The 15,689-nt window shown below is 50.0% G+C and overlaps 2 protein-coding genes across 3 annotated transcripts in view; both read left to right on the forward strand.

Annotated features, from left to right (window-relative positions):
- The window catches only part of LOC132385589 (uncharacterized), a 61,595-nt gene that overhangs the window by 18,742 nt on the left and 27,164 nt on the right, over positions 1-15,689 (forward strand). For both annotated transcript variants that reach the window (XM_059957754.1, XM_059957755.1), the window contains exon 2: positions 3,847-4,050. In XM_059957754.1, the coding sequence (XP_059813737.1) occupies positions 3,847-4,050 (204 nt within the window). The remainder of the gene's footprint in view (positions 1-3,846; positions 4,051-15,689) is intronic.
- Positions 13,816-14,337, forward strand: LOC132385587 (10 kDa heat shock protein, mitochondrial-like). The gene has a single exon (XM_059957753.1). The coding sequence runs from the start codon at positions 13,897-13,899 to the stop codon at positions 14,203-14,205; it is 309 nt and encodes a 102-aa protein (XP_059813736.1). The 5' UTR covers positions 13,816-13,896; the 3' UTR covers positions 14,206-14,337.

Genomic DNA, 15,689 nt, shown 5'->3' on the forward strand with positions numbered 1-15,689 from the left:
AAGGGAAGTTATGATGGAAGTACACACACGTCACCCTTTAAAGCCCTGAGATTCACTGTTTTGTGTTAACCTCGCGCACCACAAGTGCCTTTACTGTGTCGTGCTGTATTCTGTCTGGGTTGCCCCCAAACTGATGGCAAGAATATCGATTTCTCCTTCCAGTTTCCTCCCCCTGCCCCCTTCTTCTAATCTCTATTCTAGCTTCCTACCTCACCCTGGGTCCCTTTCTCCTCTCCGATCAGATCCCGCCTCCCCCCAGCCCTTTACTTTTCCCACCCAGCTGGCTTCACCCATCATCTTCCACCTCTCCTCCATCCTCTTCCCCATCCCTTCCCAGTCCCGAAGAAGGAACTCGGCCCGAAACGTCGACCGTTTATTCCAATCTGTAGATGCTGCCTGACCTGGGAGGGGGGGTCTGTGCGTGCGCCCATGCACGTTCACTCCGGGTTTCCAACATCCGCAGAATCTCTTGTGTACAAGAACAGGAAATGCTGGAAACACTCAGCAGGTTGGGCAGCGTCGGAGTGGAGAGGAAACAGAGGTAGGGTTTCAGGCCACTGGCCCTGCCCCTGCCTGAAATGTTGACTGCGCTTCCCACATTTTCTACCTCAGTTATTGAGGCGAAGAAAACACTGAGATGCAACTTGTGCAATGACTAAAGCTATCACGGTGTCCACATCAATTCCAGGTCTGTGTTGCACTTAAGAAGAAAGAGAGACGTTGAGTCCCTCAAGCCCCAGGCCATCAGACTCTTCAATACCCAGAGCCTGGACTGACACCTTACTGCCCTATTGTCCTGTTCATTATTTATTGTATTGCCTGCACTGTTTTGTGCACTTTATACAGTCCTGGGTCGGTCTGTAGTCTAGTGTAGCTCTCTCCCTGTTGTTTTTTTACGTAGTTCAGTCTAGTTTTTGTACTGTGTCATGCAACACCATGGTCCTGAAAAACGTCGTCTTGTTTTTACTATGCACTGTACCAGCAGTTATGGTCGAAATGACAATAAAAGTGACTTGACTTGACTTGAACACAAAACACTACAGCACAGTACAGACCCCTCTGGTCTCCTTTTAACCTACTCCGATCTAACCCTTCCCTGCTACACAGCCCTTCATTTTTCTATCACGCATCTTAACGCTATTTACGCTCGCAGTCCTGTATTCCTTCACAGCCATCGGCAAAAAGAATATTTCTCAGTCCATTTTGCCGCCCACCGTCTACAGCCCTTTTGGGAAGACCAGACAACATCGGAGCAGAATTAGACCGCTCAGCCATCCACTCAACTCTGCCATTCCTTCAAGGCTCGCTTATTGCCCCTCTCTACCCCCATTCTCCGGCCTTCTCCCCGTAGCCTCTGACATCCTGACTAATCCAAAAGCCTACCAGCCAACGCTTTAAATAGACCCAATGACGGCCCACACAGCCGTCTGTGGCAATGAATTCCACAGATCCACCACCCTCCAGCTAGATAAATTCCTCCTCATCTCTGTTCTAAAGGGCTGTCCTTCCATTCTGAGACTGTACTCTGGCTCCAGTCTCTCCTCACTAGAGGAAACATCCTCTCCACATCCACTCTATCTGTGTCCTCTGGTCCTAGACTCCCCCACTATAGGAAACATCCTCTCCACATCCACTCTATCTGTGTCCTCTGGTCCTAGACTCCCCCCACTATAGGAAACATTCTCTCCACATCCACTCTATCTGTGTCCTCTGGTCCTCGACTCCCCCACTATAGGAAACATCCTCTCCACATCCACTCTATCTGTGTCCTCTGGTCCCAGACACCCCCACGATAGGAAACATCCTCTCCACATCCACTCTATATGTGTCCTCTGGTCCTAGACTCCCCCACTATAGGAAACATCCTCTCCACATCCACTCTATCTGTGTCCTCTGGTCCTCGACTCCCCCACTATAGGAAACATCCACTCCACATCCACTCTATCTGTGCCCTCTGGTCCTAGACTCCCCCACTATAGGAAACATCCACTCCACATCCACTCTATCTGTGTCCTCTGGTCCTAGACTCCCCCCACTATAGGAAACATTCTCTCCACATCCACTCTATCTGTGTCCTCTGGTCCTCGACTCCCCCACTATAGGAAACATCCTCTCCACATCCACTCTATCTGTGTCCTCTGGTCCCAGACACCCCCACGATAGGAAACATCCTCTCCACATCCACTCTATATGTGTCCTCTGGTCCTAGACTCCCCCACTATAGGAAACATCCTCTCCACATCCACTCTATCTGTGTCCTCTGGTCCTCGACTCCCCCACTATAGGAAACATCCACTCCACATCCACTCTATCTGTGCCCTCTGGTCCTAGACTCCCCCACTATAGGAAACATCCACTCCACATCCACTCTATCTGTGTCCTCTGGTCCTAGACTCCTCCACTATGGGAAACATCCTCTCCACATCCACTCCATCTGGGCCTTTCAAAATTCGATAGAGAGATCCCTCCCTCTCTCTGCGAAACTCTAGCCAGCACAGGCCCAGAGCCATCAAACGCACCTCTCGCATTAACCCTTTCAATCCCCAGGATCATTCTCGCGCCGCCGGTTTACCCGCTCCACTTTATGAGAACAAACGTTATTCTGATATTACCCCGAGCAGGATTTGAAGTTCAAACTAAATTCATTATCCAAGTACGTATATGTCACCATATACTACCCTGAGATTTACTTTTATTTATTTGCTCTCTTTGCCCTCGAGGGAGTCTTGATCATGAGCGGGCCGAAACTCCTGAAGACAGGTGGCAGATCAACTGATGACCCCACTGGAGAGTAAACTTCTTAGTCCATGTGTATTTTCAATTCAATTCCACTACATATTTAATTTATTTTTTTAAATATATATTACTTACTGTAAATGATAGTATTTTCCAATTACTTTTATGTATTGCAATGTACTGCTGCGGCAGAACAGCCGATCTCACAACGCGTGCCAGTGGTAGTAAACCCAATTCTGGTTTTCCCGCTGTTATTCACAGCAGAGCAGAGAAATGTGACAGATTCGGTGAAAAACCAGATACAGAGGCTGACAGACCGAAAGACCGACTGTGCAAGCACATAATAAATCAATAAAAACCGAAAGAAGGCGACGGTGTTCAGTTCTGGTCACCTCACTACAGTTGGGATGTGGTTGCTATAGAGAGAGCGCAGAGGAGGCGTTGCCCGGATTGGGGAGCGGACCTTATGAGAATAGGTTGTGTGAAATGAGCTTTTTCTCCTCGGAGCGACGGAGGTGACCTGATAGAGGTGTGTAAAATGATGAGAGGCATCAATCGTGTGGATAGTCAGAGGCTTTTCCCCAGTGCTGGAATGGCCAGCATAATTTTAAGCTGCTTGGAAGTAGGTACTGAGGGGACGTCAAGAGTAAGCTTTTCCACGCAGAGAGTGGTGGGTGGTGGAATGCACTGCCGGCGGCAGTCCAATAGGGACTTGTAAGAGCCTCTTAGACAGGTACACGGAGCTCAGAAAAATAGAGGGCTTTGCAGTAGGGTAATTCTGGGCAGTTTCTAGAGTAGGTCACATGGTCAGCACAATATTGTGGGCCGAAGGGCCTGTAATGTGCTGTAGATTTCTATGTTCTATAAATAGATAGGTAGATGAATGAAGGAAACAATGTTAAATAGATAGATAAATTGAACTAAACTGAGAACGGGAATTGCAGAATGCCGAACAATGAATCCACGGGACATTAAGGAGCTTCGCTTCAACGTTAACTAATGCTCTGTCGCTTTAGCGACGAAGTCTCGCCCAGGGCACTGCTCGGCCGGGCTGGCTGAAGCTTTGCACCCATGATACGCTTGCTTACCAGGGGCATTTCCTCATTCCAGGTGGCGCCCACTTCCCTTCGACGCCAGGCCTCCCGCGGGGCCAGTGGCGAGCAGCAGTGGCCGGGTCGTCCGACAGCTCCTCAGACGAGATTCCAGCCGCAGGCCCTGCCGGACAGCCGACCGTGGACACTCAGCACAGACCAAAGTGGGTTAAGAAGGAGGAGTTGCCCCCGCAGTCAGGCCCCAGCTGTCCATCTTACACAGGTGGGTGGTGCTTTGTAACTACCTTGATGTACTTAATGCAGGCACACCCGCTGTAGGATCCACATCCACTCTATCTGTGTCCTCTGGTCCCAGACTCCTCCACTACAGGAAACATCCTCTCCACATCCACTCTATCTGTGTCCTCTGGTCCTAGACTCCCCCACTATAGGAAACATCCTCTCCACATCCACTCTATCTGTGTCCTCTGGTCCTAGACTCCCCCACTATGGGAAACATCCTCTCCACATTCACTCTATCTGTGTCCTCTGGTCCTAGACTCACGCACGATAGGAAACATCCTCTCCACATCCACTCTATCTGTGTCCTCTGGTCCCAGACTCCTCCACTACAGGAAACATCCTCTCCACATCCACTCTATCTGTGTCCTCTGGTCCTAGACTCCCCCACTATGGGAAACATCCTCTCCACATTCACTCTATCTGTGTCCTCTGGTCCTAGACTCACGCACGATAGGAAACATCCTCTCCACATCCACTCTATCTGTGTCCTCTGGTCCTAGACTCCCCCACTAGCGGAAACATCCTCTACACATCCACTCTATCTGTGTCCTCTGGTCCTAAACTCCCCCACTATAGGAAACATCCTCTGCACATCCACTCTATCTGTGTCCTCTGGTCCTAGACTCCCCACTGTAGGAAACATCCTCTCCACATCCACTCTATCTGTGTCCTCTGGTCCTAGACTCCCCCACTATAGGAAACATCCTCTCCACACCCACTCTATCGGTGTCCTCTGGTCCTAGACTCCCCCCACTATAGGAAACATCCTCTCCACATCCACTCTATCTGTGTCCTCTGGTTCTAGACTCCCCCACTATAGGAAACATCCTCTCCACACCCACTCTATCGGTGTCCTCTGGCCCTAGACTCCCCCCACTATAGGAAACGTCCTCTCCACATCCACTCTATCTGTGTCCTCTGGTCCTAGACTCCCCCACAATAGAAAACATCCTCTCCACGTTCACTCTGTGTCCTCTGGTCCTAGACTCCCCCACTATAGGAAACATCCTCTCCACATCCACTCTATCAGTGCCCTCTGCTCCTAGACTCCCCGACTATAGGAAACATCCTCTCCACATCCACTCTATCTGTGCCCTCTGGTCCTAGACACCCCCACTAGAGGAAACATCCTCTCCACATCCACTCTATCTGTGTCCTCTGGTCCTAGACTCCCCCACTAGCGGAAACATCCTCTCCACATCCACTCTATCTGTGTCCTCTGGTCCTAGACTCCCCCACTATAGGAAACATCCTCTGCACATCCACTCTATCTGTGTCCTCTGGTCCCAGACTCCCCCACTACAGGAAACATCCACTTCACATCCACTCTATCTGTGTCCTCTGGTCCTAGACTCACCCACTATAGGAAACATCCTCTCCACATCCACTCTATCTGTGTCCTCTGGTCCTAGACTCCCCCACTAGCGGAAACATCCTCTCCACATCCACTCTATCTGTGTCCTCTGGTCCTAGACTCCCCACTGTAGGAAACATCCTCTCCACATCCACTCTATCTGTGTCCTCTGGTCCTAGACTCCCCCACTATAGGAAACATCCTCTCCACACCCACTCTATCGGTGTCCTCTGGTCCTAGACTCCCCCCACTATAGGAAACATCCTCTCCACATCCACTCTATCTGTATCCTCTGGTCCTAGACTCCCCCACTATAGGAAACATCCTCTCCACATCCACTCTATCTGTGTCCTCTGGTCCTAGACTCCCCCACTATAGGAAACATCCTCTGCACATCCACTCTATCTGTCCTCTGGTCCAAGACTCCCCCCACTATAGGAAACATCCTCTCCGCATCCACTCTATCTGTGTCCTCTGGTCCTAGACTCCCCCACTATGGGAAACATCCTCTCCACATTCACTCTATCTGTGTCCTCTGGTCCTAGACTCACCCACGATAGGAAACATCCTCTCCACATCCACTCTCTCTGTGTCCTCTGGTCCTAGACTCCCCCACTAGCGGAAACATCCTCTCCACATCCACTCTATCTGTGTCCTCTGGTCCTAAACTCCCCCACTATAGGAAACATCCTCTGCACATCCACTCTATCTGTGTCCTCTGGTCCTAGACTCCCCACTGTAGGAAACATCCTCTCCACATCCACTCTATCTGTGTCCTCTGGTCCTAGACTCCCCCACTATAGGAAACATCCTCTCCACACCCACTCTATCGGTGTCCTCTGGTCCTAGACTCCCCCCACTATAGGAAACATCCTCTCCACATCCACTCTATCTGTGTCCTCTGGTCCTAGACTCCCCCACTATAGGAAACATCCTCTCCACACCCACTCTATCAGTGGCCCTAGACTCCCCCCACTATAGGAAACGTCCTCTCCACATCCACTCTATCTGTGTCCTCTGGTCCTAGACTCCCCCACAATAGAAAACATCCTCTCCACGTTCACTCTGTGTCCTCTGGTCCTAGACTCCCCCACTATAGGAAACATCCTCTCCACATCCACTCTATCAGTGCCCTCTGCTCCTAGACTCCCCGACTATAGGAAACATCCTCTCCACATCCACTCTATCTGTGCCCTCTGGTCCTAGACACCCCCACTAGAGGAAACATCCTCTCCACATCCACTCTATCTGTGTCCTCTGGTCCTAGACTCCCCCACTAGCGGAAACATCCTCTCCACATCCACTCTATCTGTGTCCTCTGGTCCTAGACTCCCCCACTATAGGAAACATCCTCTGCACATCCACTCTATCTGTGTCCTCTGGTCCCAGACTCCCCCACTACAGGAAACATCCACTCCACATCCACTCTATCTGTGTCCTCTGGTCCTAGACTCACCCACTATAGGAAACATCCTCTCCACATCCACTCTATCTGTGTCCTCTGGTCCTAGACTCCCCCACTAGCGGAAACATCCTCTCCACATCCACTCTATCTGTGTCCTCTGGTCCTAGACTCCCCACTGTAGGAAACATCCTCTCCACATCCACTCTATCTGTGTCCTCTGGTCCTAGACTCCCCCACTATAGGAAACATCCTCTCCACACCCACTCTATCGGTGTCCTCTGGTCCTAGACTCCCCCCACTATAGGAAAGATCCTCTCCACATCCACTCTATCTGTGTCCTCTGGTCCTAGACTCCCCCACTATAGGAAACATCCTCTCCACATCCACTCTATCTGTGTCCTCTGGCCCTAGACTCCCCCACTATAGGAAACATCCTCTGCACATCCACTCCATCTGTCCTCTGGTCCAAGACTCCCCCCACTATAGGAAACATCCTCTCCACATCCACTCTATCTGTGTCCTCTGGTCCTAGACTCCCCCACTATAGGAAACATCCTCTCCACACCCACTCTATCGGTGTCCTCTGGCCCTAGACTCCCCCCACTATAGGAAACGTCCTCTCCACATCCACTCTATCTGTGTCCTCTGGTCCTAGACTCCCCCACAATAGAAAACATCCTCTCCACGTTCACTCTGTGTCCTCTGGTCCTAGACTCCCCCACTATAGGAAACATCCTCTCCACATCCACTCTATCTGTGCCCTCTGCTCCTAGACTCCCCCACTATAGGAAACATCCTCTCCACATCCACTCTATCTGTGCCCTCTGGTCCTAGACACCCCCACTAGAGGAAACACCCTCTCCACATCCACTCTATCTGTGTCCTCTGGTCCTAGACTCCCCCACTGTAGGAAACATCCTCTCCACATCCACTCTATCTGTGTCCTCTGGTCCTAGACTCCCCCACAATAGGAAACATCCTCTGCACATCCACTCTATCTGTGTCCTCTGGTCCTAGACTCCCCCACAATAGAAAACATCCTCTCCACGTTCACTCTGTGTCCTCTGGTCCTAGACTCCCCCACTATAGGAAACATCCTCTCCACATCCACTCTATCTGTGTCCTCTGGTCCTAGACTCCCCCACTACAGGAAACATCCTCTCCACATTCACTCTATCTGTGTCCCCTGGTCCTAGACTCCCCCACTATAGGAAACTTCCTCTCCACATCCACTCTATGTCCTCTGGTCCTAGACTCCCCCCACTATAGGAAACATCCTCCCCACATCTGCTCTATCTGTGTCCTCTGGTCCTAGACTCCTCACTAGGAAACATCCTCTCCACATCCACTCTATCTGTGTTCTCTGGTCCTAGACTCCCCCAGTATAGGAAACATCCTCTCCACATCCACTCTGTGTCCTCTGGTCCTAGACTCCTCCACTATAGGGAACATCCTCTCTACATCCACTCTATCTGTGTCCTCTGGTCCTAGATTCCCCCCACTACAGGAAACATCCCCTCCACATCCACTCTATCTGTGTCCTCTGGTCCTAGACTCCCCCACTACAGGAAACATCCACTCCACATCCACTCTATCTGTGTCCTCTGGTCCTAGACTCCTCCACTATAGGAAACATCCTCTCCACATCCACTCTATCTGTGTCATCTGGTCCTAGACCCCCCACTATAGGAAACATCCTCTCCACATCCACTCTATCTGTGTCCTCTGGTCCTAGACTCCCCCACTATAGGGAACATCCTCTCCACATCCACTCTATCTGTGTCCTCTGGTCCTAGACTCCTCCACTATAGGAAACATCCTCTCCACATCCACTCTATCTGTGGTCCTAGACTCCCCCACTATAGGAAACATCCTCTCCACATCCACTCTATCTGTGTCCTCTGGTCCTAGACTCCCCCACTATAGGAACCATCCTCTCCACATCCACTCTATCTGTGTCCTCTGGTCCTAGACTCCCCCACTATAGGAAACATCCTCTCCACATCCACTCTATCTGTGGCCTCTGGTCCTAGACTCCCCCACTATAGGAAACATCCTCTCCACATCCACTCTAACTCTGCCCTCTGGTCCTAAACTCCCCCACTATAGGAAACATCCTCTCCACATCCACTCTGTCTGTGCCCTCTGGTCCTAGACTCCCCCACTATAGGAAACATCCTCTCCACACCCACTCTATCGGTGTCCTCTGGCCCTAGACTCCCCCCACTATAGGAAACGTCCTCTCCACATCCACTCTATCTGTGTCCTCTGGTCCTAGACTCCCCCACAATAGAAAACATCCTCTCCACGTTCACTCTGTGTCCTCTGGTCCTAGACTCCCCCACTATAGGAAACATCCTCTCCACATCCACTCTATCTGTGTCCTCTGGTCCAATACTCCCCCACTATAAGAAACATCCTCTCCACATCCACTCTATCTGTGTGCTCTGGTCCTAGACTCCCCCACTATAGGAAACATCCTCTCCACATCCACTCCATCTGTGTCCTCTGGTCCTAGACTCCGCCACTATAGGAAACATCCTCTCCACATCCACTCTATCTGTGTCCTCTGGTCCTAGACTCCCCCACTATCGGAAACATCCTCTCCACATCCACTCTATCTGTGTCCTCTGGTCCTAGACTCCCCTACTATCGGAAACATCCTCTCCACATCCACTCTATCTGTGTCCTCTGGTCCTAGACTCCCCACTATAGGAAACATCCTCTCCACATCCACTCTCTCTGTGTCCTCTGGTCCTAGACTCCCTCACTATAGGAAACATCCTCTCCACATCCACTCTATCTGTGTCCTCTGGTCCTAGACTCCGCCACTATAGGAAACATCCTCTCCACATCCACTCTATCTGTGTCCTCTGGTCCCAGACTCCCCCACACTATCGGAAACATCCTCTCCACATCCACTCTATCTGTGTCCTCTGGTCCTAGACTCCCCCACACTATGGGAAAGATCCTCTCCACGTCCACTCTATCTGTGTCCTCTGGTCCTAGACTCCCCCACTATAGGAAACATCCTCTCCAGATCCACTCTATCTGTGTCCTCTGGTCCTAGACTCCCTCACTATAGGAAACATCCTCTCCACATCCACTCTATCTGTGTCCTCTGGTCCTAGACTCCCCCACTATAGGAAACATCCTCTCCACATCCACTCTATCTGTGCCCTCTGGTCCCAGACTCCCCCACTACAGGAAACATCCTCTCCACATCCACTCTACCTGTGTCCTCTGGTCCTAGACTCCCCCACTATAGGAAACATCCTCTCCAGATCCACTCTATCTGTGTCCTCTGGTCCTAGACTCCCTCACTATAGGAAACATCCTCTCCACATCCACTCTATCTGTGTCCTCTGGTCCTAGACTCCGCCACTATAGGAAACATCCTCTCCACATCCACTCTATCTGTGTCCTCTGGTCCCAGACTCCCCCACACTATCGGAAACATCCTCTCCACATCCACTCTATCTGTGTCCTCTGGTCCTAGACTCCCCCACACTATGGGAAAGATCCTCTCCACGTCCACTCTATCTGTGTCCTCTGGTCCTAGACTCCCCCACTATAGGAAACATCCTCTCCAGATCCACTCTATCTGTGTCCTCTGGTCCTAGACTCCCTCACTATAGGAAACATCCTCTCCACATCCACTCTATCTGTGTCCTCTGGTCCTAGACTCCCCCACTATAGGAAACATCCTCTCCACATCCACTCTATCTGTGTCCTCTGGTCCTAGACTCCCCACACTATAGGAAACATCCTCTCCACATCCACTCTATCTGTGTCCTCTGGTCCCAGACTCCCCCACTATGGGAAACATCCTCTCCACATCCACTCTATCTGTGCGCTCTCATCCTAGACTCCCCCACTATAGGAAACATCCTCTCCACATCCACTCTATCTGTGTCCTCTGGTCCCAGACTCCCACACTATCGGAAACATCCTCTCCACATCCACTCTATCTGTGTCCTCTGGTCCTAGACTCCCCCACTATAGGAAACATCCTCTCCACATTCAGTCTATCTGTGTCCTCTGGTCCTAGACTCCCCCACGATAGGAAATATCCTCTCCACATCCACTCTATCTGTGTCCTCTGGCCCTAGACTCCCCCACTATAGGAAACATCCTCTCCAGATCCACTCTATCTGTGTCCTCTGGTCCTAGACTCCCTCACTATAGGAAACATCCTCTCCACATCCACTCTATCTGTGTCCTCTGGTCCTAGACTCCCCCACTATAGGAAACATCCTCTCCACATCCACTCTATCTGTGTCCTCTGGTCCTAGACTCCCCACACTATAGGAAACATCCTCTCCACATCCACTCTATCTGTGTCCTCTGGTCCCAGACTCCCCCACTATGGGAAACATCCTCTCCACATCCACTCTATCTGTGCGCTCTCATCCTAGACTCCCCCACTATAGGAAACATCCTCTCCACATCCACTCTATCTGTGTCCTCTGGTCCCAGACTCCCACACTATCGGAAACATCCTCTCCACATCCACTCTATCTGTGTCCTCTGGTCCTAGACTCCCCCACTATAGGAAACATCCTCTCCACATTCAGTCTATCTGTGTCCTCTGGTCCTAGACTCCCCCACGATAGGAAATATCCTCTCCACATCCACTCTATCTGTGTCCTCTGGCCCTAGACTCCCCCACTATAGGAAACATCCTCTCCAGATCCACTCTATCTGTGTCCTCTGGTCCTAGACTCCCTCACTATAGGAAACATCCTCTCCACATCCACTCTATCTGTGTCCTCTGGTCCTAGACTCCCCCACTATAGGAAACATCCTCTCCACATCCACTCTATCTGTGTCCTCTGGTCCTAGACTCCCCACACTATAGGAAACATCCTCTCCACATCCACTCTATCTGTGTCCTCTGGTCCCAGACTCCCCCACTATGGGAAACATCCTCTCCACATCCACTCTATCTGTGCGCTCTCATCCTAGACTCCCCCACTATAGGAAACATCCTCTCCACATCCACTCTATCTGTGTCCTCTGGTCCCAGACTCCCCCACTATAGGAAACATCCTCTCCACATCCACTCTATCTGTGTCCTCTGGTCCTAGACTCCCCCACTATGGGAAACATCCTCTCCACATCCACTCTATCTGTGTCCTCTGGTCCTAGACTCCCCCACTATAGGAAACATCCTCTCCACATCCACTCTATCTGTGTCCTCTGGTCCTAGACTCCCTCACTATAGGAAACATCCTCTCCACATCCACTCTATCTGTCCTCTGGTCCTAGACTCCCCCACTATAGGAAACATCCTCTCCACATCCACTCTATCTGTGTCCTCTGGTCCTAGACTCCCTCACTATAGGAAACATCCTCTCCACATCCACTCTATCTGTCCTCTGGTCCTAGATTCCCCCACTATAGGAAACATCCTCTCCACATCCACTCTATCTGTGTCCTCTGGTCCTAGACTCCCTCACTATAGGAAACATCCTCTCCACATCCACTCTATCTGTGCCCTCTGGTCCTAGACTCCCTCACTATAGGAAACATCCTCTCCACACCCACTCTATCTGTGTCCTCTGGTCTTAGACTCCCCCACTATAGGAAACATCCTCTCCACATCCACTCTATCTGTGTCCTCTGGTCCTAGACTCCCCCCCCCACTATAGGAAACATCCTCTCCACACCCACTCTATCTGTGTCCTCTGGTCTTAGACTCCCCCACTATAGGAAATATCCTCTCCACATCCACTCTATCTGTGTCCTCTGGTCCTAGACTCCCCCACTATAGGAAACATCCTCTGCACATCCACTCTATCTGTGTCCTCTGGTCCTAGACTCCCCCACTATAGGAAACATCCTCTCCACATCCACTCTATCTGTGTCCTCTGGTCCTAGACTCCCCCACTATAGGAAACATCCTCTCCACATCCACTCTATCTGTGTCCACTGGTCCTAGACTCCCCCACTATAGGAAACATCCTCTCCACATCCACTCTATCTGTGTCCACTGGTCCTAGACTCCCCCACTATAGGAAACATCCTCTCCACATCCACTCTATCTGTGTCCTCTGGTCCTAGACTCCCCCACTATAGGAAACATCCTCTCCACATCCACTCTATCTGTGTCCACTGGTCCTAGACTCCCCCACTATAGGAAACATCCTCTCCACATCCACTCTATCTGTGTCCTCTGGTCCTAGACTCCCCCCACTAGAGGAAACATCCTCTCCACATCCACTCTATCTGTGTCCTCTGGTCCTAGACTCCCCCACTATAGGAAACATCCTCTCCACACCCACTCTATCAAGGCCTTTCATTATTTGATCGGTTTCAATGAGATCCCCCTCTCCTCCTCATAAACTCCAGTGAGTACAGGCCCAGAGCCATCAAATGCTCCTCATACATTAACCCTTCCAATGCCGGGATCATTCTCGTGAATCTCCTCTGGACCGTCTCCAATGCCAGCATGTATTTTTGTGGATAAGGGGCCCGAAGCAGAACTGCGGTACTCCCAGCTGTGGTCTGACTAGTGCCTTACAAGGCCTCTGAGGGATGCCGTTGTGTTACTTAGCTCCTGTGGGCGGACAGCAGGAGTATTTGGGGGTGGGGGGGGAGTCCACGGGTGTTTGAGTGAGAACGGGGTACAGGGAGATCAGTGGCAGGTTGAATTGGGTTCAGAGAGCTGAGAGAGGCTCAATGCCCTCCTTCAGTGCTGTGAAAAATGTACAAAAGAATCAAATTCAGGCTTAATATCGTGAAATCTGTTGTTCTGCTGCGGCAGTACAGGGGAATACATAATAAAGACTAAATTACAGCATGAACCATATACAGTGGGCTGATGATAGAGCAGGAATGGCTAATGTTTCTGGGAGCAATTCGGAAAGCGCAGGATAGTCACATCCCTAAGATGAAGAGGTTTTCAAAACGGACGATGAGCCAGCCGCAGCTGACGGGAGAAGACAAGGAAAATATAAAAGCAAAAGTTAATGCAGCAAAAATTAGTACAAGTTAGGCTGCGGAGAGGAGGTTGCAGACAAGCTGTGTGATTTACAGAGCTTGCTCGAAGAGAAAGAGTAGAAATGGCAGGTCAAGCATTTAAAAGGTTCCTTCCCCTCTTTGACCGTGTTCTGGTGGAAAAAGTTGCAGCAGAAACCATGATGAAAGGTGGCATTATGATTCCAGAAAAGTCTCAGGGAAAAGTTTTGCAAGCAACAGTGGTAGCAGTTGGACCAGGGAGTCGAGTAAAGAATGGAGATGTACAGCCAGTTAGCATAAAAGTTGGTGAAACCGTTCTACTCCCTGAATATGGAGGAACTAAAGTGGTTTTAGAAGATAAGGATTACTTCTTGTTCAGGGATGGAGATATTCTTGGAAAATACACAGAATAGACATTGGATGTTGCTGTCAGTTTCATGAACTGACTGTTCCGTGAACTAGTCTTTTTGTTCCAGTCTGTAAATAATTTTGTTTTGAACTTTGGTACAGTACAATAAAATCAACAGTAAACCTGAAAAAAAAAATTAGTAGAAGTTAGGGGACTGGGAGGTTTTTAAAAAACCAACAGAAAGCCATAGGGAGGGAAGAGATGAAATAGTGAAGGTAAGCTAGCCGATAATATCGAAGAGGATAGTAAAAGTCTTTTCAGATGTAGAACATAGAAGTGGGTCCAATTCTGCTCCTAAGTCTTGTGGGATGTGGAAGAAACCCGGGAGAACCCATGCAATCAGGGAGAAAGTGCAAAGACCACACGGGCAACATCACCCCACCCCCACCAACACTACGTGCGCATCACCAAAGCGGCACTTCCTCTACGTTGCCAGGTGGACAAAGTCACCCAGGAGGAGGGGTCTCTTTAAATGAGACAGTGCAGGCGTCACACTGAGAACCCTTTCGGAGGAAACAGGCCTACCCGACCCCGCACTACACGGCATTCTGTCTGTTGAAGGTTCAGGACAATTCCATATTTGCAATGCATCTACAACGCTTTCTTTGAACCGCACCACAACCTTCACAGCTCCTGCTTTGCACCTGCGCTACAGACACCCGAGTGACACCCGCAAATAGTGAATTTAAATCAACATGGTCAGGTCCATCCAGTTACACTGTGGTTAACAGCTCTTAGGAACCCATCGTTCAGGGCTGCACTTTAAATTTCATCTACCGTCCATATTCAGATCTGAAGATTGGTGGCTCTAGTCAGTTGTCGAAGTTAACCCCTAAAAACACCCTAAAAATGTACAATCAGTCTATGTATCGGACAGTCACTTGCACACTGTGTTTTATATAATTTACGAAGCAATTCTACACAGGTATGCATCGCTTAACATCCACGATACTTTCCGTGAAATCGGACATTATGTGAACACCATATTATGTACTCATGCAGACCTATACAGAGTAGCACCAACCTCGATATCGTTGTCTGGTTCTGCTTTCTCTTTAAGCTTTTCGAACAAGCTCCGTGCCTTAGCAGTGATCGTCAGCGTGCTGAGAGAGATTACCTTTTGTGTTTGGTCCTCAATCCACGTCATTCGCAATTCCTCCATATCCAATATAGGTCCCTCTCGCATTTTCGGGCAATAGCATTCACTGGTTTTCCACCTTCATATTGTTTAACAACCTTTTGTTTCACTTCCAAATCAATACTTTCCCTTTGCCTTTTGCTGCTGCTACCACGGGGAGTGGTTTTGCTGCGTTTGGGAGCCATGATGCACTTTACTGTCATATTTTCCAAAGAAAATTACACAGAGAGCTAATGCTACTACACTCAAGAGACGCGCAATATTCAAGATTGGTCACATCCGCTACGTCACGTTCTCCGATCAGGACTACGCACGTGTATGCGATTGGACGTTGTCCAAATGGACATTAA

This window comes from Hypanus sabinus, assembly GCF_030144855.1.
Source record: "Hypanus sabinus isolate sHypSab1 chromosome X1 unlocalized genomic scaffold, sHypSab1.hap1 SUPER_X1_unloc_12, whole genome shotgun sequence".
In the NCBI taxonomy this organism is placed as follows: Eukaryota; Metazoa; Chordata; class Chondrichthyes; order Myliobatiformes; family Dasyatidae; genus Hypanus; species Hypanus sabinus.

Coding starts and splice junctions, on each gene's coding strand:
- LOC132385587 (XM_059957753.1), top strand. CDS start 13,897: ATGGCAGGTCAAGCATTTAAAAGGTTCCTTCCCCTCTTTGACCGTGTT.